This window comes from Ornithorhynchus anatinus, chromosome 20 (assembly GCF_004115215.2).
Source record: "Ornithorhynchus anatinus isolate Pmale09 chromosome 20, mOrnAna1.pri.v4, whole genome shotgun sequence".
In the NCBI taxonomy this organism is placed as follows: Eukaryota; Metazoa; Chordata; class Mammalia; order Monotremata; family Ornithorhynchidae; genus Ornithorhynchus; species Ornithorhynchus anatinus.
In genome coordinates, this window is record NC_041747.1 from 11627540 (window position 1) to 11651407 (window position 23868).

Below are 23868 nucleotides of genomic sequence, written 5' to 3' on the forward strand. Positions count from 1 at the left end.
TCGTAGTCCACTGCACTTTTGGGGGACTACAATCAGTCAACACTCAAGGATGCAGAGTTATTGTGCTGCCAAATAGGCATGCAGGGGGCCCCCGGAGGGAAGGTGAAGTGGTGGAAAATGCTTATGGGCTTGTAGATATCAGGTACTTCGTGGCAAAGCTGCCTTACATCCTGTTGAAACAGTTGAGGCTCCTCGGTATTAAGAAGATTTGTTGGTGGTCAGATTCTCAGGGGAAGTGGTGAGGAGGGGAGGCAGAGAGAAAACAGGGCAGGAGAGAGGCTTTGGAAATCCTGGTGGTGATGCCCCTGTTTTCTAGAACGTGCTAACCTCCAGCTCTTTTCTGGAACACCAGCCAGACAGCTCCACTGTCCCAGATGCTGTAGGCTATTTCTGAAGGTGGCAGTCGCTTTGGAGCTTTCTACAGCATCTCTCTGGGATGAACACGGTGATGTTAGAGTTTTCTCGTGGATCCAATTCTGCTGATGTAGAAGGTCTTCCATAGGCTGGGTCCGGATTTTAGTGAGGTGTCTTTTAAAGGCAGAACATTTGCCCCATTCTGAAAAATTTCTTAGTTTGTGCACTTTCAGGGCCACTGTGTTTCATCTGCCTTGTCTCCTGGGAGTTTTTATTCTTTTTGGTTTAAGCTTTGGTTACGTAGCTGTTTTTCAAGACTGATCGGATGGTATGTCAAACCAGAGTTTTGAGCTGTATCCGTCTGTCTGATTCAGCCACCTCGCAATTCCGCTTCCAAGGTCTTTGTTTTCATTTCTCACTTCCGGGTTCGTTGAGTGATCGATCACTTTTCAGTGATGCAAAATTTTCCTTGCTTTACGTGAGTTTAGTACACACTGGACTGTCTGAAACTTGTCATCATCCTTCATTCGTCTTTGTCCTGCTCATTCACCTTTTTGCTTTCTCGTTCTGCACTCTTTCTCTTTTAGAGGATGGCTTGTGTTCTCAAGGTAAGGGGTAGGCCAGTGCTGATCATTTCACAACTATAAGCTGGCATGTCTGTATTTTAGAACAGCCAGAGCTACGTTTCTTTTTGCTCTACCCTTTGCTGCAGGCCTTCCTTTGGACTCCCAAGTAACTACCCCCTCTCCCTCTTCTAGCCCGCACCCCCACCTTGTCTTTGAAAATGCGTTCTTCCGCCAGCTCTCGTGTGCTCTCCCCCTCTGTGAGATCACCGTCTTCTCGTTTCTGGTTAGGCAGGTCGGAGGAGCCTCCCCTACTGCTATGACATTAAGAGCTCCACCCAGCCCTATGTGTGTATGTGTTCGTGTGTGCACGTATGCGCCCACACTCTACACACATCGGGACAACGGCCGTCTTTTCTTCCTTTCCTCCTTTTGCTAGCCAGCCGGTCTGCCTTCCTGCACGTTTGCAGCAGCTTTGCCCTCGATCGATACAGTACTCACAGACCCGATATTAGAGGGAATGTCTTTCCCGAGACCCAGGAGGAAATAGTAGCACATTGGACTCAACCTGAAAGTTCCTTATTTGATTCTAAATTGTGACTCAGCAGCTGGAAAAGAAAGAACGGGAAGGAAAAAAGAAAATAGCACCTAACAGTGCCTATAGAGGGCTTGGTACCCTTCCTAAGATTTGGCACGTAATGCCAACTCCTTCCATTTGCAAGTCAAAAGGATCAGGTTGGTGGTATTTGGAGCAAGCCTTTTTCCCTCCCCCGCCCCCCCTTTTTTTCTTTTTTTCATTTTCCTTCTCTCCAGGATCTCAGTAAAAGTCCGAAGACCATGAAAAAATTGCTGCCAAAGCGCAAACCTGAAAGGAAACCTTCTGATGAAGAGTTTGCATTGAGGAAAAGTAAGCAAAAATCCTGATTTGAGATGTGAATTTGTAGGGCACTTCCCAGTTTTTTTTGCCAAAGAGAAAAGGTGACATTCCTTAGAATGTTTTGAGGGATGGTGGCACCCAGAGAAAGTAAATGCCTGGCAAAGTTAGTGATTTAGACTGTAAGCTCCTTTGGGCAGGGGATAGGTCTTTTTAAAAATGAAATTGCAGCTTCTCTGTTGCCTAGAACAATGCATTGTAGAACGTGCTTAATGTTTTCAAGATTTTGGAGTACACTGCTGTGTATCTCAGGGGTTTACTGGTAATACTCCAGTGACTGACTTGAGGAAAGGTAAACTTCTACAAAGCCTTTCTTGGCAGCTTTCGGAAGCCTTCCGTGTAGCGACCTTTTGTGTTCTCATAAAGGTAGGTTTGGTCTCGTCAGCTCATTCAACGGCTAGCGTTTCTTTGAGTACGTCGATTAAAGCAATTTCCCAAAGCCTTTCTGAACATTAGCGCGCTCTGCTGTTTCTTATAAATCCTGAGGAAGTTCAGGTTTGCTTTCCTGGAACTTGGGAAATGTCAAGAATGGGCATGGCCATTTAAAGTTTAAAATGGTACGTGGTGGCAGCGGAGGACAGTGAAAGTAAAGTTTTGAGAGGCTATATCTGTGATCTCTCTATGGCTCAATAGATATCCGCTTCTCACGAGTCGGTAAAGCCTTTTTATTTTCTCTTTCACCTGAAGGTACGGCCGCCCTGGAGGAAGATGCTCAGATTCTCAAAGTCATTGAAGCGTACTGCACAAGTGCCAAAACACGCCAAACCCTCAACTCAAGTAAGTGTCCTTAATCGAAGCGGTAGTCCGAAACGTGTCCAGTGAACGGGTCAGACGCGGGAGGCCGTAAGCCATTGGAAAAGATAGGAGTTGTTCCCGCCTTAATCAGAACCTGATTTGCTTTTAATGAGTGGGGCTTGAATAACCTGAACCAGACCCCCAAGAAGTCCAATCTGAGACAAGAGATGAGGTAGATCCCTGGAAACGATCTGTAGTGGAGGCTCAGCATGTGGTGAAACGAGTATACAGCCTCCGTCAGAACGCGGCTAATGCTCTAAAGAACTCCCTGCCTATAGCGGAAGCTTTCCTACTACTAGAGGGAGACGGGAAGTTTGGGAAACACAGTTTACAGCACAGAGTTTACATGGTTTGTGGTCCAGCTCGTTTGAGTTGGCATTGGGTAGGAGGGCATTGGGCGAATTCTTTCCCCATGGCAGAAAGATAGACGAGTGGCTAGTTTTTAAAGGCTGTTTATTCTGTTTGAAGGGAGAGCTATTTGCCCTCTTTTTGCAGTACTTGCAGAGAGTATGATTACAATTTTTTGAATTGATGAGACCAGTGCACCTCTGTCTCCAACCCAGGAAAAGCCTCCGGTGCGCTGACCTTTCTTAGCCTAGCCAAGGACCATTTTTATGCACAGTGAGTGATTTAGGACCATTGTTCCACTCTTCCAGGCAATGAGGCCAAGCAGAGGTTTACCTATGAAGGGGGAAAAATTCCTTTTATTTTCCCATTTCCTGTGTTTGGTGATTGAAACAGAAACTGCTTTGGGAAAGCGCTGCCTTTATAACAGGAGACTTGGGAGAAGGAATGAGAATGGGGGGGAGAGGACATGGCCCTATATAGTTGGATTATTTTGTGGCCCTCGTGTTGTTTTCATAAGGCATTTTTCAGTTCCAAATTCAGTAAAAACCTTAACATTCTCGTTAAGGCCTTAAATGGGAGGTCACGAAATTGATTAATTAGGATCAATTGTTTTATACTTGTATCTTCAAACCATTTCAGAAATGTTTTGAGGGGACTAAAATAGTTCGACCTGGTGTTTTGGAGGGCTAAATTTTCTTTCTATTCTCTAAGAACGTGTCTACCAACTCAGTTACATTGTTCTCTCCCAAATGCTTAGTACAGTGCTCTTGCACACAGTCAGCACTCAATAAATGTGCTCGATTGATTGAAGTGAAGTGGGAAGGAGTTCCAGGCAGAGGCGAGGACGAGATTCAGTGAGTAGGATGGCTTTAGAGGAACAAAGCGTGCGAGGTGTAATCTCATGGGAGAAAGGAGGATAAGTATGGGAATGAAAGCTGATTGAGTGCCCTAAGCCATTGATCAGCAGATTCTGCATGATGTAGAAAGGAACAGGCAGTCGTTGGAGGATTTTGCAGCGTGGGGACCTCCGCTCAAATGAAAAATGATCTGGCCAGCTGGGTGAAGTCTGGACTGGAGCAAGGTGAGCCCAGAGGCAGGGAGGTCAGCAAGAAGGCCAATGTAGTAGTCAAGTTGGAATGTGACGGGGGCTTGGATCAGCACGGTGGCCGTTTGGATGAAGAGGAAGAGGCGGATTTTGGAAAGGTGGTGGAGGAAGAGCTGACAGGTTTAGCGACAGTCCGAACATGGGGGATGAAAGAGAGGGCGGCATTAAGGGTAATGCCAGGGTTACTTGTGTTCTTGAGAAATGGGGAGGTTAGCGGTGGTGTCAGCTGCGATGGCAAAGTTGGGTGGAGGAGAGGATCGGATGCCGCTTCTTGTAGACCCAGGCAGCTTGGAGGCAAAAGACAGCTCTGGTCAGTCAGTCAATCAAACGTATTTATTGAGCGCTTACTGTCTGCAGGGGCATTGCATTCAGCGCTTGGGAGCGCTCACTTTGTCAAGCACTAGCCTGAGCGCTGGGGTAGATACAGGTTAATCAGTTCAGACGGTCCCAGTCTTAGTAGGAGGGAGAGTGGGTATTTGACCCCCATTTTACAGATGAGGAAACTAAAGCCCAAAGGATCAATAAATCGTATTTATTTGGTGCATTCTGTGTGCAGGGCAGGTACTAAACGCTTGGGAGATACAACCCAACAATATAACAGGCACTTTTCCTGCCTCGCGCTTACAGTCTCGAGCTGTATGTGCCAAGCGTACTATGTGCCAAGCACTGTACTAAGCACAGGGTTAGATACGAGATGAGCAGGACCGAAACGCTCCTGGTCCCGCATAGGGCTCCCCTGACCCCTTACTGTACACAGAGCACTGTACTAAGCACTTGGGCGAGTTCAGTCGAAGGCCCTTGGGAGAATACAGTGATTCACTGCGTAGACTTAGTGAGGGATGGGAGCTGGAGTTAATGCTCAAATGTCGGTGAGGTGTAGCGAGGCAGAGGTTACTACGTTAAAAACGACAGCTAGAAAACGGCCCTCTTTCATCCTTCTGTGGGAATTTCAACTCGCCGATCCAGATTTACCTGTTTAGTTGGACTGTTAGCCCAGTTTTCTCTGCAAGGTATTCCCCAGATGGTGTGCTTACAGCCACTATCTCTAGTCGTTGTTGCCTTGACAGTATTAAACAGTTATCGCTGCCCTTTTCTCCCCTCCCGCCTTCCTGTGCCTTTTGTAGAGGGAGACAGTTCTACACGGGCAGGGATCGTTCTTCATTGGCACAGTTCTCATGAGTACCAGCAGCCTCACTTCCGTGACTGTTAATGAAAGCGTAGCAGTTAGCAAAATGAAGAGAGGGTGGTTGGGTGATCCAGGGTGGGAATGGGTTGCGCTTAATTCCTTTCTCCACTCTGACATTTTTACAGTGGTCATTTTAAGAAGGTAAGTTTAGACCCCATCGTTAAGGTGACTCCTCGGAATTTCTAGTCTTGGCAGAGGTAGCCACAGAAGTAAGTTGGCAATATTTTGTAATGATTTTACAACCCAAAAATGAGTGGGCTATGGTTTTCAAATGACCAGGAAAACCTGTCCTTTTTGCCAAAGAACTCCTTAAGCGGGACTTAATTCTCTCGTAGCTTGTACCGCGAATGAGAATATTCCCAGGTAACTATTGAGTAGTTCTCAAATGTGGGGCATAATTTAAGCCCTTTTAACGAAAACCCGATGAGGGCAGTTGAAAATGTGATATGTTTCTGTTTTCCCGGCGGTTTCAAATATATTTCGTGAGGGGTGTTTTGTGTTCCTTAAGGTTACAGTCTAGGTTCTCGCCTTAAAAATGATGCTAAGAGTAATATTCAGACCAACCAGAAATAAGGATGATGAAGCTTTGATGCCTTTTTTAACAATATTTTCTCTTTTCCTTCTCTTCCCATCACCCTTTTGCTTTCGTTTCATGTTTTTTGGTTGTGGCTCTTCCTGTCCGTCTTCCTCATCCCACCTCTGCTTGTCTTCCCCCCCTCCCCTCCATCTGTCACTTTCCATCACCCATACATCCTTAGCATGGCAAGGCACTGACCTGATGCATAATCACGTCTTGGCTGATGATGACCAATCGAGTCTAGATTCCTTGGGTCGTCGCAGTAGCCTTTCTCGTTTGGAGCCTTCAGACTTCTCGGAAGACTCTGACTATGACAGTATATGGACAGCCCATAGTTACAGAATGGGTTCTACATCTCGTAAGAGCTGTTGCTCATATATCTCTCACCAGAACTAATGCACTCCTGAGCTTTTCTTAACCAATGCTTGTTGTATCACAGCCTGCTCTCCTTAGATGTTTCCTTGCTGTTCCTCGTCTCTTTTTAATGTGATATTTTAACGACTTTGAGAGCGTTTCTGATATTTCCATTGTACCCGGCGGAGGCACTATTGCCGATTTAGAGACAGCGGACTATTCACGGGGAGACCGTATATTCTCTCGAGGATATACGTGAGAGTTGTTTTTTGGGTTTTTTTTTTATGTGTTTTTTTTAATCGACAGCTGTCGATCTGTAGCTCCAAACGGTTTGTTTTCTGACTCTGTCAGCCTAGCGACCGTTCCATTTTTTTTGGGACACAGCAGTGTGAACGTTTTTTGTATTTTGTACTGAAATCATCCAGGTGTGTGATCTAAGTGCCAGCAAGTTGGAACTACTTTAGCCTTATAGCGGTCTCATTTTCTATGTGTACTTTATATCCAGTTGCAAATAAGCGTAGAGCAGAGAAACCCAACTGAGAACGAAACAGGAGAAAGTATGCAGTCAAAATTTCGTATATCCATCCAGATCCCCACGTATCTCGTTTGCGTTAGCATCCGAGAATCGCAAAGACTTTTTTCCGTTTACCCAAGGCTCACTGCTCGAAAGGAACCTTTGAAAGTCAGGTGCTCCCGGGGCTTCAAAATCTAGAATTTCCCACCCCCGGAGGGTGGTTCTGGGCGGGCGTCATTGTGCTGATCTCGATCTCTCACATCCCAGGCTGCCCTGCTGTGGGAGTCCCAAGGTCCAGAGACCTCGTGACCACCCCCTTGGCGAAATGCCCAGTTGGAGGTTGAGGGGACGGTCAAAGCCCCGCTTAAAGTCATTCTTCTCAAAAATGACCCTACCCTGACTCCCAGGGAAATAGTGAAGAGAGAGTAAAATTGTTTCCAGGCACTTCAGTGCTCCCGAAAGAGGCTGAGGTTCGGAAAGGTCCGAGGGGCTTCTGATCTGATTGTGCTCAGACTGGCCTCAGGGTGTCCTCAAGTCAAATGCTTCGGCTCGATTTCCAGCTTGGCTGCACCCCTTGCCATGTGGATTTACGGTGCCCGTAATAGTCATAACCCCACATCCTTTGTTTTCAGCAACCAACCGCAGTGAAACCCCATTTTCAGCAACCCCACTGGTAAGCCAAATCCCAGCCAAACCGCCGGACCTCCAAAATCCCTGCAGAAAGCCAGTCGATGTCCAATGCAATCCGCCCTCCGCAAATTCTCGCTCCGTGTTTCAAAAGAAAGACTTCCGCCCAACCCCATGGGATCTGTTAAGAGGGTTTCACTGTCCTCACTCAGACTAATTTTATTTTTGGCTTCACCCAGAACTGAATGCGACCACACGTTGCATTCAGTTGCAGCTTTCAAAACCCGCCCCCAGGTCCATCACCTCAGCGAAAACCGGGTTCTCTTCAGCTGAAAGCGAAAAGCGGCCGGTTTTGTTATGAGAGTTCGTTGAAAAATAGCGCGAGGAAAGAAGGCGCCTTAACAACCGAATGAGAGTAATAACGTTTTTTCCTTTCCTTAGGACGGCTGTCAGATTCCAGGTGGCTGGGCTCACCCTTTCCCCCCCAAAATCTCTTTTCGGTGTTCCGACTCCACGGTCCGGGCATGGAACGATAGTTCTAGTGCCATGACTCTTTCCCGTGATGCGGATCGTGTGCTCACCCACGCAGAGGGGCTGAAGCTAGTGTGCTCCTGTGATTGACACGAGATGCCAATCCCATAGGTCTTAGAACTTGGCGATGGATTGCGGTCTAGGTCGATTGTCCCAAGATGGCAGATTGATCAGGGGGATGTAGAGGAGCTGCTCGGAGCCCCTCTGGAGTAGCTGCGAAACTGGTCCTGCTACATCGAGGTTTTAGTATTAAAAAAATTTTGTTTTGTTTTGGTTTTTTCCAAATAAATCGGGACATTCACTGGCAGTCATTTGAGGACCTGCCGTGGCCACTTGGATATATGTGTGTGTGCCATCAGCTCAACTTGAAAATCAAATTCTATGAGAGAAGGCAGCACGCACGTGTGCGTGTGTGTGTGTGTGTGTGAGAGAAAAATCTGAAGCATTTTTTCCTTTATTTACTATCTCATGACAATATTTTATTTCTGCTGTTTATAGCATGAAGCCCCCCCTTTCTGATTTATCGCAAAATTTGGAACATAATCCTTTGTGTCATCAGATGCTGTAGCATGTTTACAAGTACCATGGCTACACTTAAAATTTCCTTTCAAACCCCACGCTGTGTTTACCCGCCAAGTGCGCTGCGCTCATCCCCTCACCCATGGTTGCTTGGATATATGTATGTATGTGTGTGTGTGTTCGTGTGTGTGTATAGCCAGCTAAAACTGAAAATCAAATTTTCTAAAAAAAAAAAAAAAAGACATCTATAGGGGTGTGTGTGTGTGTGTGTGAGATTAAATCTAAAGCACTTTTTTCCTTTATTTACTATCTCATGAGAATATTTTATTTCTGCTTTTGAAAGCATGAGGCCTCCCCTTTCAGATTTGTCGCGCCACGACGTTTTCCGTTTGAATCCTATTTCTTCATCATTTCTGCGTTTGGTTTAAACACCCCTTTCCTTTGTAGAATTTGGGACAGATCCTGTGTACCGTCAAACGTTATAGCATGTTTACAAGTACCATGGCTGCACTTGAAATTTCCTTTCAAACCCCACGTCGTGTTTTCGGTAACGAGACCTGAAGTTCTTTACGGACATCTCGATGCACCAAAGCTTTGATGGTTTTACCACCAATGACCATTGTGGCAGTTAACCTCATTCCGACGGTGACGTTTCTCTCTGATGCTAAGCTCGCTGCAAATGAAATAAAAGTGTTGTCGATTCTTTTTTCCTCAGTGTCTTAGACCATTAGCTCTTGTGAACTGGTCAGAAGTATTTACCTCACGGGCTTTTTAAACAAGGACACCTGTGGGGCAATGGAAGTATTGAAGTCAAAGGTTCTGTGTTTCTATTTTTGTGGAACTCTAGTCATGCTGATAATAGTACCTTCTGTTTATGCAAGTCTGTAATATATAAGTGTACAGTGAAGAATCTCAATTAGAAGGTAGATTTAAGTCATTGTCAACCCCCTTCCCCCCATGGTTTAAGTGGTGTTTCCATTGCATTAGTATTTTACCATAAATTCACACGAAGCTATATTGTGTGTTTTGCATAAACTTGCCAAAACACAGTAATGTGTACATAGTGCCGTAAACCATTGAGGACTCTCTATATTGTGCATTTCATCCGTGAATGGGGAAAAGCCATCTTCAGTAGGTGACTGCCGTTTGAAAATACCAATTGGATGTATATCTGAATGTTGCATTGTATTGTACAGTATGCATACTATTGTCTGTGGCTGCATATGGCAATGAAGTGTTTGTTTTATATAAAAGACATCTGTTATGTACAGTTGAAATAAATTTTGCATTTGCTAGCCTGTGGCTTTTAATATTTAATTGTCACCTAGGGGGAAACAGCATAGTTCACAGTTTTACATGATTTGGCTGTTCTCCTGGAAGTAGCATTATAGAAATGAAAGCCAGATGAGAAAACATTTTGAAAAATCCCTGCTTTGGCAGGAGAGTTTGCATCTTCTAAACGGTCTAAGGTCATTCCTTCAAATCTGTCTCTCGTTCCATCTGTTTTGCTTTTCATTAAAAAAAAAAAAGTGCTTCAATCATTTGAGGCTGTCTTTTAGAAAAGGCATTTCTCCTTTTTCTATAAGTGGACAGAAAAAAGGCTTATTTTTCAGATTTAAGGTCAGACTGATTCTTGTCTGAATTAATATCCCTGCACCTTTTCCCAGTTCCCAGTGCTCGGCACAAAGTAAGCACTCAACAGGTATGAGAAGTAATCATTAGGGATGGCAGGGGTATGAGTAGAGAAAGGGAAAGGACTTAAATGAGAAGATTAAAAATTATGAAGAGTTTCTGAAAGTCAGTTAGGTTTTAGAGACACGATGATAATGCTTATTAAATAAATGGGTTCTGGTTTTTAATAGAGAAAAAAAGCTTCTAATGGTCCTGTGTTTCGAGTCAGGAACTGGATGTGCATTTCAGGAACTGGGAAGAACCTTTTACGAGGTATATGACCCCTTGCTACTAACCTGAATCCCCGTAACAAATTTCTACAGAAAGTCTCTTCCAGTAACTTCTGTGTGTTTTAGATTGCTTACTTCTACGTCAGCAAAATAAGTCTGTTTTAACTATTCTTCTCCATCTGTAGAGTTCTGAAAGCAGAATTAACCCCACTTAATTCCTACGGCTGCCTCTAAACAATGTTTATGGTGCTGTTTCTCTGTCGGAGATACAGAGTAGGGCTTTCAGTTTTGAGAAGTTACATCCGAATGAGGAAACTATGCATCCGATCGCTCAACTCGATTTAAAGATCGTATTGTCTCAAAGTAGTTTACTGACTGGAACTGAACTCGATCACTTCTGATCCCAGTCATCCCTGGAAAAGTACTTTCGAAAGAGGAGAGGTTAGATGGATCAGATCAGCCTGACTGACCACTCTGGTGGAAGATGATTTCTCCAATCACATAAATGTCCGGCCTTCACCTTTGCAGAATGACTCTCCAGTTAGTGCTGGCACAAGGAATAGAGTAGAGCTGATCAGGTCGATAATCTGAAACTTTTCTTGTGCCTTCTGTGATAACGGGATACACCATCAGGTGTTCGCTCTTCTTCGTGAATGTCGAAGTGTGCATCTGGATGCATAAGAACATAGGAAATTTGTCCCACCGTTCCTCCAAATATCATTTACCGCCGTCAGAAATAGACTCTGGGCCGAAGGACTGTTGGTCTGAGCCAGGAATGATGTTGCTTAAGGTTTAATATCCCCCTAGAACATCCAGCCCGCAGGTGCCTGTGACATGCATGCTCTTGTGAATGCCTCTGAAGTAAGAGCGGTTCTTCCATCGTTCGTGTCCTAAGGCCCAATATGATCATTGCTGGATGGTAATTAAAATACCGGGCCAAATAGGACATTCGCTCTAAGAATCTGAGTCCGTCCATAGTTGCAAAATGGTTCGATAAAGTATTTTTCTTACAGATTCCTTATCACAGCTCCCTGGAGCTTGTTTGTATGGTCAGTTCATCGTACAGATGAGGAAACAGAGAGGATGACAGGTCTTGTCCAGGGTCACACAATAAGCTAGCAGGAAGAGTGGGAGGAGAATTCACAGCCTCTCAATTGCCGTCACTTAACCCATTGAAGAAGCCCCACCGACTCTGCAAAGAAACTCTCTTCTGGCAACCACCGTCCCATTTCTAGGAAAGGCCCACTCCATTTGATGATTTCGTTTTTACTGATGGATTAAAAATCCAGACATTCAAAGAGAAAGCAAGGGGAAAGCAGCAGTAGAGAACAGTCAGTAGAGAAGGAAAGGTGATATGGAAATGAGAAAACCTTGCAGTTAAAGGAAATCAACCAAAGATCGATGGAGTTCAACTGCTCACTGTGTGCAGGGCACTGTAACAAACGCTCATCCAACCTGATTTATCTTACACCTACCTCTAAACTGAAAGCTCACTGGGAATGTGTCTGCTAACTCTGTCGTATTGTGCTCTCTCAAGCACTTAGTACAGTTTTCTCCTGACATAGTAAGTTTTCAATAAACACCATCGATTGATTGGGAGAGTTATAATAATAATAATGATGATGGTATTTGTTAAGTATTTACTATGTGCCAGGCACTCTATTAAGCGCTGGAGTAGCTACAACATAATCGGGTTGGACGCAGTCCCTGTCCCACTTAGGGCTCACTGTCTTCATCCCCATTTTACAGATGAGAGAACTGAGGCACAGGGAAGTCGTGACCTGCCCAACAGCAGAGTTGGTAGACATGTTCCCTGCCCACACTAGGCTTCACAGAGTCTAAAATGTAGCTTCTTGGCATTCTGTGAATTAAACCAGCTCAATTCAGAATTTTTGAGAGCATTGTCTTTGTGTTAAGGAAAATATTTCTTTAACTTTTGCAGGCACTGTGCCATTTATGGATATGCGGAAAGGCAAATTGGGGCTGATAGGAAGACATAAACCTAATGTGGTTTTTTGTTTTTGATATGAGCAGGGCACTGGCATCATCTGTTGGTAGTCAGAGCAGTGCCCATGGGGTCATTGTTAGTCCTGTGATAACACTGAGACTAATCTTTTCCATTCATTTAGAATCATGGGGAGGCTCCATTCTGGTCTGACTTCATTATTTTATTCAGCCTCTCTGGGAAGAATTTAGGGAAGGCTATTCATCTTCCACACATCTGGTCTGAAGGGGAAACCTGTACATTATATTTGTCCTTTTGTGTGTAAATAGCATATCTGATTTCTCTCGTCAGTTGTAGTTGACCTTTTTCTTCCTATCAGAGCACAGTCATCTTCAACCGGCAGCATTCTTTATGGTTTTATCCATGATCTGTTTCAGAAATTAGTTTCCTCTTGAGCCTCTCTGCCTCAAGGCCTTATGACAGAACAATTGCACCATTCTCAAAGAGACTTTGGAGCCAGGTATCTTTGCCTTGCTTTAAGTCATTCTCTTTGACCAGGAAAGTTCTAGAGGAGCAATGCAAGCAAAATCCTCTGACTTTGTGTCTTAGGGTGTGCGTGCATGCAAGCTTGTGTGTGTGTGTGTGTGTGTGTGTAGTAGATCACATTACAATCGTTGCTTCCTGGCACCGGAGCAAAGAGGCACAGCGTGATCTCCAACACAGTGTGTAAATTAATTTAGTGTGGTGCCTCAGTGAAAAAAGGCAACGGGAACAAAGCCGTTCTTTCGATGCAGTTCTTTCGATCACCAGCCTCACCGAGGTGCCTCTGTTGTGATCCTTTGTGAGTGACCTCATGGCCTGGAGGGGTTTGCTCTGAAACAACAGCCGGCCCATTTTCACCCGAGTATCTAATCTAAGTCGGAAGGAGCTCAGGTATTGAATCCCCATTTTAGAGATGAGGAAACTGGAGCACAGAGAAGTTGAGACTTGCCCAAGGGAACCCAGCAGGGAAGTGGCAGAGATAGGATTAGAACCCAGGTCCTCTGACTTCCTGGCCTGTGTTCTTTCCGCTAAGTCATGCTGCTTCCCAATAAAGGTCTAAGAACGGCACTACATGGCAGTGAGGTGATAGGTCTGGATACTTTAAAAGCTATCCTTCTCCTTTCTGGCAGTTAGACTGGTAAGAAATGTTGTGTGCTAAAACTGGGTTTTATCTTTATATATTTAAAAAAAAATTTATAGTATTTGTTGAGCACTTACTATATGCAGGCACTGTACAAATCTCTGGGTTAGATACAAGATAATCAGGTTGGACACAGTTTCTGTCCCACATAGGCTCACCGTCTTTACAGGTGAGGCCCAAAGACTTGCCCAAGGTCGCACAGCAGACAAGTGACGGAGCCGGGATGAGAACTCAGGTCTTCCTGGCTCCCAGGCCTGGGCTCGATCCCCTAGATCAGACAACTTCTCTTCTCAATAGTTGAGGCCTTTTAGAAGCTTATTCAGGGATTTCTGACATCTCCAGAACTTAAAGATCGACGCCGTCTTATAATGCAGGGGCGGCCCCCGTGGCAAAACCCCTCATTAAGGAAAACTTGTACGTGGTCATCACCTGTTCCAAAAACTCCCTGCGCACACAAACCCTTCTTTCCCAAACCGGGGCATATTATATCCCAACAGGCTCTTCAGCCAGAAAAACATTCCCAAATTCCCTAATGATGTCAAGGCCAAACTACATAGTGAAAATGAGCACTAATTTGCACTGGCTAAAAAAAAAAAAATCACTGGGGAATTGATTTGTTCCAGTGGTTGCTGTTTCCCATAATCCTTTCTGAGAGCGGATACGTAAAGTAAGAAGCCTGTCTGGATTTGGTAGATTTCTAGAGGGCCGCCATCGCGTCTGTCTGTTTCTAACCTCGTATCGTGTTCAACGGCACCAAATTAAGAGTGTTCTGAATGCTAAAGGTTAGGTCAGTAAGTGGTACTTACTGAGCACTTACCGTGTGCAGAGCACTGCACTTAGCCCTTGGGAAAGTACAATAGAATATTGGTAGACACGATCCCTGCCCACAATGAGCTTAGGGACTACGGAAGCCAGTAAGCCTGTTGTTTCAGGTAAAGAGGTCAGCCCGAATACGAAGGATGGCTTTCGGAGGAAAGGTGGCTTTTCCGAACCTTTAGTAGGGGACCGAGTGGAGCAAGTTAAAAACATTCCTGAGGCTGACAGTTCCAGCCAAGGTGCTGGGATTTGGGTGGGTGGGTGGAACTGCCTGCCCCCTCAACTCCCCCCCAGAGCTCTACTGGAAATGTCTGCTCCTGGCAGCAGAGGGTCAAGAGGGACTTAAGGCCCCCAGGAAGGAGGACTTAGTTTAGCATCTTCCCTGATAATTTTGTCAGCTATTCAGCAGTCCCTGGAGTCCGGTTCTGAGGAGGAGCTCGGCCCAGAAAGCTCCCTGTTCATGCAAGCGCCTAGTACGGTGCAAGCGCTTAGTACCGGGATGAGAACGGGCAGAAAATCCCCAAGACACTGTGGCCAAATGTCTAAATAATAGTAATAATAATCGTGTTGTTTGTTAAGCGCTTACTTTGTGCCGAACACTGGACTGAACTCTGGGGTAGATACAAGATAATCGGGTCCACAGACCTTGCTCCACTTGGGGCCCTCAACCTAAGTGGAAATACAGGAATTTAATCCTCATTTTACAGGAAATTGAGGCACAGGAAAGTGACCGGGCCAAGCTCACACAGCGGGCAAGTGCGGAGCTGGAATTAAGACCCAGGTCCTCTGACACCCAGGCCGGTGATCTTTCCACGAATGCTGCCCTGCCACCAAGAGCTCTGTGCTGATCCAACTCTAATCTTCCCCAAAAGTTCCAGCTGAAATCAACTTAATCCATCTGTGCCTGTCAGCAAAGAGAGGCAGAGAATGACCTTGCCTTTTTGAGAAACTCTGGGAATTAAATGCAGCCCCTCTTAACATTCCTTTATAAGGTCAAGGCTGCCAAATGCCAGTTCACGATGCTTCATCCATGTGATGTTAAAATGTTAATAGATGTTACTTGTTAAGATGCGAATTGTAATAAAATGAATTGACATTTATATCGCAGAAAGTATTGATCTTTTTGGAAAGTGTGTTTAACTTTTCTCGCTTCCTTAAAAAAAATGAATTTATTTACAAATATGTCCTTTAAATGCTGGCTAAATTTAATTTTTTACCGTCTGGTTATGTTGATGAAAAAGGACCCCTGTTGTGTTGAGATGGGTATTTTTCAAAAAGGTTTAGAGGATTATGTATGTAAGAATCGCAAGTCTAGGTGTTTCCTCAAATTTACCTTTGAGGAACTCTGATCTTTGACTTTAAGGCTTTAATTTCCAGTTGTTCAATATAAATCTGATGCATATTAAGGTGGTTAATTTATAGATTTTTTAAGTATCAGACTCTCCGTTATTCTGCTTAGAACTCTTATTGTTGTCTTTGTCAATGAGCTGATCAGACCCTTCATGCTCCTTGTTTGATGAAAAGGTCAGTTAAATAGATGGTTGTCTGGAATTTAAAAAAAAAAAATCCAGCCCTCAATTTTTGCAACATTTAAGACGTGGGCACTGCCATCTCATTTTTCTCGGTACTCTTCATAGCCGAAAGAGAGGCCTGGATTCCTAGAATCCCAAATGTTTTGTGTAGTGTGCAAATGTAGAATTTTCAGATCCTGTTTTTATTGCAGAGTGCTTGAGTGATTTTTTTTTCTCTCTAACTCTAGGTTCCCGGAAAGAATCTGCTCCCCAAGTCCTGCTTCCAGAGGAGGAGAAGATAATTGTAGAAGAAACGAAAAGTAACGGTCAGACTGTGATAGAGGAAAAGTAAGATGTCTCCCATCATGGGAAAGCACTTTTCCTATAATTCAAAGCAGGCATGCAAAGAGCTTCAAATGTTGCATCCTTCTGCCATGGGCCAGTGTCAGTCCTCCCGCTGGACAGGGAATGTCAGGAAAACAACAGTACTGGGGGTTGTGGGGATTAAGATTGGGTTGGAAGTGTGGGGTGATTCATGTTTCTTCTCTCTCGAGTGCTGCAATGACCAATGGGTAATAATAATAATAAGGTTGTTGGTATTTGTTAAGTGCTTACTATGTGCAGAGCATTGTTCTAAGCGCTGGGGTAGATACAGGGTAATCAGGCTGTCCCACATGAGGCTCACAGTTAATCCCCATTTTACAGATGAGGTAACTGAAGCACAGAAAAGTGAAGTGACTTGCCCACAGTCACCCAGCTGACAAGTGGCAGAGCCAGGATTCGAACCCATGACCTCTGACTCCCAAGCCCGGGCTCTTTCCACTGAGCCACGCTGCTTCTAGCGAGTTATGATTTGAGGAGGGAGCAGACTCTCTGTTTGCATGGCTGTTCTGCACACAGCCATTTAACTTTGAACTTGGATGCAAAACTCAAGTGCCACTTAATCTGTAGGATTACACGGGTCTGGGAGTCGAAGGACTTTGGTCCTAATCCTGGCTCTGCCACTTGTGTGCTCTGTGACCTCGGACAAGTCACTTCACTTCTCTGCGCCTCAATTACCTCTTCTGTAAAATGGGGATTAAGACTGTGAGCCCTGTGTGGTGCAGGGACTGTGTCAAACCTCATTGGCTTGTATCTACCCCAGCACTTAGTACAGTGCCTGGCTCATAATAAATGCTGAACAAATACCATAAAAAATAAAATAAAAAAGGATTAGTGGCATTAAGAGTAGTATTTTCCAAGTCCAATTCAGTATGATTTTATTTAACACCAGTAATACGTGACTGTGTATGTTGGCTGGGGTGTTTTAATATACTGTCCACCCCTTAAAAGTGACATTTTCATGTCAGTCTGTCTTCTACTTTCAGGAGCCTTGTGGACACGGTGTATGCATTAAAGGATGAAGTCCAGGAATTAAGACAGGTGAGTCACTTCTGCCCCTCTCTGCCTTCAAATTGAATAGTGATTTCAGCTTCTAGAGATGGGGTTACCCTTTGGTGTCCTGTGGAGAGATTTTTTTCGTTTCCCCCTCCAGGGTTAGACTATAAGCTCCCCCTCTAGACCGTGAGCTCATTATTTGTGGACAGGAAATGTATCTTCGCACTCTACTATATTATACTCTCCCAAATGCTTGGTTCAGTGTTCTGAACAGAGTAAGTGCTCATTAAGTACAATTGATTGTCTTATTGGCTGCTGGGTCTTGGTTCTGTTTGGACATGAGCAACTGGAAGTGTTTTTTCTATCCATCGAGCTTACCTTGTGCCGAGCGCTGTACCAAGAGCTTGGTCTTCCGTGATGGCCCTCCTCAATCAATCCACGGTATTGATTGAGCATTTACTGCATGCAAAGCACTGTACTAAGCACTCGGGAGAGTACAACCTAACAGAGTCGGTAGACGTGTTCCCCGTCAGGTTTCCTCCAGCCCTGCCCAGTGTGTCTCCAGAGAGTCCTGTCCAAACCCGTTCCCGGCCTACAAAAGAAGTCTTTAACGAGGGAGACTGGAATTATTTTCCTCCCGTGACTTGTTTTGGCTTTCAGTAGTAGCAACCGAACATCAAAGAGCCTCTGAATGAAGTTTCCATTAGGCAGCTCACCCTGGCGGGGCCGAGGAATTCCGTAAGTGATGGCCGAGCTGTAAATAAATAGATGACCGTCGCAACAAGTCAGCACGATCGGCCCCGGATTTGTCATTGTGTGGACCTTTGGAATCCTTTGGTGGGCAGCAGGCGCTTTGGGGAGGGAGGGTTCCATTCCGAGCCGGAAACCAGTGAGAAGCAGTATAGCTTAATGGATAGAGCTCGGGTCTGGGAGTCAGGAGGTCCTGAGTTCTAATCTCGGCTCCATCATATATCTGCTGTGTGACCTTGGGCGAGTCACTTCCCTTCTCTGGGCCTCAGTTACCTCATCTGTAAAATGAGGGTTAAGAGAGTAAGTTGTGTGGGACAGGGACTGTGTCCAACCTGATTAACTTGTGTCTACCCCAATGGTTAGAACAGTGCTTGGCATGTAATAAGTGCTTAACAAGTACCATAGTTATTATTATTATTATTATTAATAAACCAAGTGTGTCATCTGGTTGTTTGCCAGGATAATAAAAAGATGAAGAAATCATTAGAAGAAGAGCAGAGGGCACGCAAGGATTTGGAGAAGCTCGTGCGGAAAGTTTTGAAAAGCATGAATGACCCCGCTTGGGACGAAACCAATTTGTAACGAACTTCTCGTCTGCCTCTTTCCAACAAAAGGCCGGTTTTGCAACCCCCTTCCCTACCCCTCCCCACAACACAGACTTGGGGGTTCATCATGAAATCTGCAGGACAGGATTTCACCTCATCTAGGGCTCTCCTGGCTCATCCCGAGCCTAGGGGCGATCAGATCGTTCCCCGACGCCGTCTGGACATGACGGAGACGGGCCCCGGGATTCTTCTTCAAATCAAACGTAATTTGTCGGTGTCTAAATTACCTCATTTTGTGGAAAGTGCAGTGATGGACTGAAAGTCCTTGTTTTTCAGTGGATTTTAATTGAACATATATAAATATATATATAAACATATATATATTTGTAAATATCCCCATGTTTGAATGCATACTCGGTTGCTATACCTAGGTGAATAGAACGCTCTGATTTCCTTTCCTCTTATCCTCACACGCAACAGTTAGGTATCGTCCTCAGGCACTCGAGGTAACAAAGAACGAAAATCGCCTAGATGTCATTAGATGATTGGTTCCAAGCCACCCCTACTCACACCACAACAAAATGCTATAACAACATTTCCTATTCCGGTGTAATTAAATAATTTTACCTTATTTATATCTGTGTACACGTTTAAGCGTAGTTGGGAAGTCCCTTTTGGAAGCAGTATTAAAGTCGTAGAGACACCTCTGGGGCCAACATTACCCTACAGCTTATAAAAAGGAGCTCGTTTATTTGTAGAATTTTTAACACACAGCACCCCTGCTGCCAATTTAAGACGTTTGCAGCTGCCTGCCTTATTAATGTGATTATCAGCTTTAATGGTGATTTTGAAGATCACAAATACATTTTTAATACACAGGTAGCGACTTGATAAGCCCATTTTGTCCAAAGGGAGCGGGGGCGGGGGGGAAATAGGAAATTTAAACCAGATTATGTAAATAGAGTATTATTTATTACTCGATCACTGCAGCCAATGAAAACTTGAGTTAGAGTGAAAGTGCTCATTGGGGTGGAGGGCTTTTGCTGGATCAGTTTAATCTGAGGTCTGTTTTTCATCAGGGTGGAGAAGGCATAATTCCCACTGGAAAAGTGGTTTTCTCTTTCCAGCAAGGGTACACAAGATCTGCCTCCCAGACACATGATCTGGGGCCAGAAGCCGCTGATCGGGCTAAACGGTGACCCCGAGTCTCCCAGAGGCTGGGACTGAAAGCAAAGGTTTAAACGACCATTATGTCACGCTGATGTGAAAGTGAAAATCTGTCTTGACAGAAAGAAACTTGTAACTAAAGAGCTCCTAGGCAGCACTACATTCCAGGGTTGAAATAAATATCCAACACAGGATGGAGAGGTCATGTAGTTGAAACGACTCTTTCCTCCCTGAGTTCATTTTAAAAGTTTTGGGTACAGCTGTCAAGACTTTCCTCAAAGCAAAACTATAGGGTTGTGGAGTGGGGACTATCTTGGTAAAAGTCTTCCGAGGAACGAGTTGACTTCACTCCTGGCTTTTTTCCATTCAATTAGAATAGTAATGATAGTATTTAAGTGCTTACTGTGTGCCAAGCGCTGTTCTAAGCACCGGGGTGGATACAAGGTAATCAGAGTGGACACTGACAGTCTTAATCCCCATTTTACAGATGAGTGGTCACTGAGGCCTAAAGAAGTGAAATGACTTGCCCAAGCTCACACAGCAGACAAGTGGCAGAGCCGGAATTAGAACCCAGGTCCCCGTGACTCCCAGGCTCGTGTTCTATCCACTAGGCCACCTTGCTTCTCAGTGAGAAGAGCTTGGGCCAATGGAAAGAGTTTTCCCCCTGATTGAATCGAAGGCTTATATCCTGACTTGCCTTTGGACTGGGCAATTCAAACAACAATTTAGGTTCCTTTGACGTTTGCTATTTCCATCCTCCTCATTGCTAATTCCAGGTGCCAGTCTGGAATCACGAACTTGGAGGACAATCGCTTTAGGGTGCGAGTCCCCTGAGGGACAGAGACCGTGCTTAATTCCCACCCGTGTCTTGTTTCCTGTGCTTAGTACAGTGTTCTGCACACAGTAAGTGCTTCATTAAATACTCTTACTACCCCTCCCCTGACCACATTGCACAGGACTCTCGGGATGCCACAGGCCCCTTCAGAAGACAACGGGGGAGATCTCGGCTAGTTCACCCGAGAATCGGAACAGCTAAGGACCCTAGTTTGCGTCCTGTTCACCTGTGGCAATCTGAAATGCTTAAGCTTGTGTCCTCCGCAATGTAGCGAGCCTTCATCTGAGTGCATTTTGCTTTCTACTTGTATCTGCGTGAAAGGACATTCCAGAGGAAACCCCAGAAAAGGAAAATTATCAGTTTGCAATCCTAATGCAGATTTTTAACTCAGGAACAACTTTCTTATTCATCCGGTCTTGTCTTTCTGTCGGTCTGTGAAGCGTACCATCGCCGTGAAGGTTCGTTGAAAGATTTAATGTATGTCTTGTTTCACAGGGAATAGTTGCGATCGCTGTCAGCAAACTCCAGGAACAATTTCTTACTGAACATGCCTTAACTCTTAGAGGGGAGTATTTAATATACAGGATGTTTTTTAATGCCTTGTTAATATCAGAAGAGAAAGTGGTCCTTAAGATCAAGAATATTTGAATGCTTTTTCTTTCAATAGGTGTAAAACCAGGAACAAGTCAGGATTTTGGAGAACGGAGAAGCTGCATCTAGAACATTTCTTTTTAAAAACTTCGACCTATTTGTACATAGACTGTATTCATTTCGCCGCGTGACCCTCCGAAGGGTTGGGAATTTAGTATATGCATCGAAAAATGGGGCACTGGATTTCATCTTTGAAATTAGCGCTCACCTTTTATGGATGAGGATTCGAAGCCATCTCTTATCCTGTAGGTGTGAAGCACTTTCTGTTCTAAAAGCTTGGAAATGTAGCATCTGAAATTTCTTTTGCTGTATCTAATGATAACTTGCGCTGATGGGTCTCACCGAATGATGTGACTTCCTGGACATTCAACAGCTGACTGCCTTTGGATAGACTTTCTTAATGTCTAGGGATTTTGATGTCTATTTACCGTAATGGTGGAGAAACTTTTAATCCAAGTGTCCCGAATAATGCCTTGGAATCAACTACAACTATGTTTGTCACATTAATTAAAATGTTTTTTTTTCCTAACCAGAGAAATATGTCATTTCACCTGGGGCATGATTTTCTGCTTTGAGGTTTAGGTTTACCTTATTTTGGGAGAGTTTGTTCATTTATAGATACCTTCAGAGACAATTTGGGGATATAAAAGCTACTATGATGGAAAACTAAACACCAAAGTCTAGTCACATTGCCAGATATTGAGAGCAGATACTCTAGAGAGAGAGCCATGAAAGAAGGGAGTGCAAGTGGAAGAGTCGTACTTTAGCTGGGATTAGCATGGATGAATAGAAAGTAAACACTTAATTACTTTAATCAGTGCCATTATTATTAAATCCCCTCTCAGGGTCACTCCTGGAGAGTTTCCAGTACTCTACCAGTCTCGACTACGGGAGGGAGAGTCAAGCAGAGGCCTGTCCATTCCATTCCTACCTTGGCCAGTGGCTAGCGAGCGGTAGGCCATCTGCTACAAGTCAAAACTCCCCTGTGCTGGGCAGCAGTTGCACGGGAGAGAGTCGAGGGCCGAGACTCAAGTTTACTGCGTGGAAGGAGGCACTGGGAAACCACTTCCGGATTTTGACCAAGAAAACTCTCTGGATCCACTACCAGAACCATTGCAGATGGAGGTGGGACGTTCCGGGAGAGATGTGTCCACTGGGGTCTCCATGGGTCGGAAAGGATTCGACGGCGTACGACAAGGCAATTACTGTTAAAACCGTGAAGATGAGTGTGAATACATTCTCTTAGGCCTGGGAATTGAATGAGAATAAGGGTTTAGCTACTACTGTGTAGCAGATAGAGCATGGGCCTGGAGTCAGAAGGTCATGGGTTCTAATCCTGAATCCGCCACGTGTCTGCTGTGTGACCTTGGGGAAGTGACCTCGCTTCTCTGTGCCTCTGTTACCGTGATTGTAAAATGGGAATTGAGACTTTGAGCCACATGTGGGACAGGGACTGTGTCCAACCCAATTTGCTTGTATCCACCCTGGTGCTTAGCATAGTGCCTGGCATAGAGTAAGCACTTAATACCACAATCATTGTTATTATTGTTATTACTTTTATGAGCTCCAAACCTCAGAGAGCTTCACAAGTCCAATCCAGGCTTGAGGGCTATTCAGTTTGAAAGCCATTTGAATTTCTTATTAACTGGCGGGTAGTGTTTAATTAATTTGATTGTGTTTGTAAACAAAGGCGGGTGATATTTAATAAAGGCGAGGAAGGCCGTGAGCAGCTACTTTCTACCTATTGAAGCACCGCGAGATTAAAATCCGACCCTAGCAGAGTGCGATGGGAATGAATTATTCAGGCCTTTCCCGTTTGCCTGAGACGGCGATATTTGCCCCTGCCATCTCTTGCTAGAGAGAGACAGAAATGAGGGATTAAACAACTAACTGTCCTGCCCTCTACTACTGGACTGCTGAATGGGGAGAAACAATTCATCGTTCGATCATTTATTGAGCCCTTGTGTCACGAGCACTGTACTAAGCACCTCCCTTCCTCCTCTCTCGCCCCGCTCCGGTCTATTCTTCACTCCGCTGCCCGGCTCATCTTCCTGCAGAAACAATCTGGGCATGTCACTCCCCTTCTTAAACAACTCCAGTGGTTGCCTATCGACCTCCGCTCCAAACAAAAACTCCTCACTCCAGGCTTCAAGGCTCTCCATCACCTTGCCCCTTCCTACCTCTCCTCCCTTCTCTCTTTCTACCGCCCACCCCGCACGCTCCGCTCCTCTGCCGCCCACCTCCTCGCCGTCCCTCGGTCTCGCCCATCCCGCCGTCGACCCCTGGGTCACGTCCTCCCGCGGTCCTGGAACGCCCTCCCTCCTCACCTCCGCCAAACTGATTCTCTTTCCCTCTTCAAAACCTTACTTAAAAATCACCTCCTCCAAGAGGCCTTCCCAGACTGAGCTCCTCTTCCCCCTCTACTCCCTCTGCCATCCCCCCTTTACCTCTCCGCAGCTAAAGCCTCATTTTCCCCTTTTCCCTCTGCTCCTCCACCTCTCCCTTCCCATCCCCACAGCACTGTACTTGTCCGCTCAACTGTATATATTTTCGTTACCCTATTTATTTTGTTAATGAATTGTACATCGCCTTGATTCTATTTAGTTGCCATCGGTTTTTACGAGATGTTCTTCCCCTTGACGCTGTTTAGTGCCATTGTTCTCGTCTGTCCGTCTCCCCCGATTAGACTGTAAGCCCGTCAAACGGCAGGGACTGTCTCTATCTGTTGCCGACTTGTTCATCCCAAGCGCTTAGTACAGTGCTCTGCCCATAGTAAGCGC

The 23868-nt window shown here is 45.0% G+C and overlaps 1 protein-coding gene across 7 annotated transcripts in view; it reads left to right on the top strand.

Moving 5' to 3' along the window:
- The window catches only part of ARHGEF7 (Rho guanine nucleotide exchange factor 7), a 120664-nt gene extending 99047 nt beyond the window's left edge, over nucleotides 1-21617 (top strand). For 2 of the 7 annotated variants that reach the window (XM_029048353.2, XM_029048358.2), the window contains 6 exons: nucleotides 1731-1824; nucleotides 2539-2628; nucleotides 6044-6220; nucleotides 16012-16111; nucleotides 17131-17185; nucleotides 18350-19070. In XM_029048353.2, coding sequence (XP_028904186.1) covers nucleotides 1731-1824; nucleotides 2539-2628; nucleotides 6044-6220; nucleotides 16012-16111; nucleotides 17131-17185; nucleotides 18350-18472 — 639 coding nt within the window. In that variant the 3' untranslated portion in view covers nucleotides 18473-19070. Of the gene's footprint in view, nucleotides 1-1730; nucleotides 1825-2538; nucleotides 2629-6043; nucleotides 6221-7798; nucleotides 9703-16011; nucleotides 16112-17130; nucleotides 17186-18349; nucleotides 19071-21104 lie in introns of those variants that run through there. The other 5 variants (XM_029048360.2, XM_039914872.1, XM_029048354.1 and 2 more) reach the window with 4 other exon arrangements.
- The last annotated feature ends 2251 nt before the right edge of the window (nucleotides 21618-23868 follow it).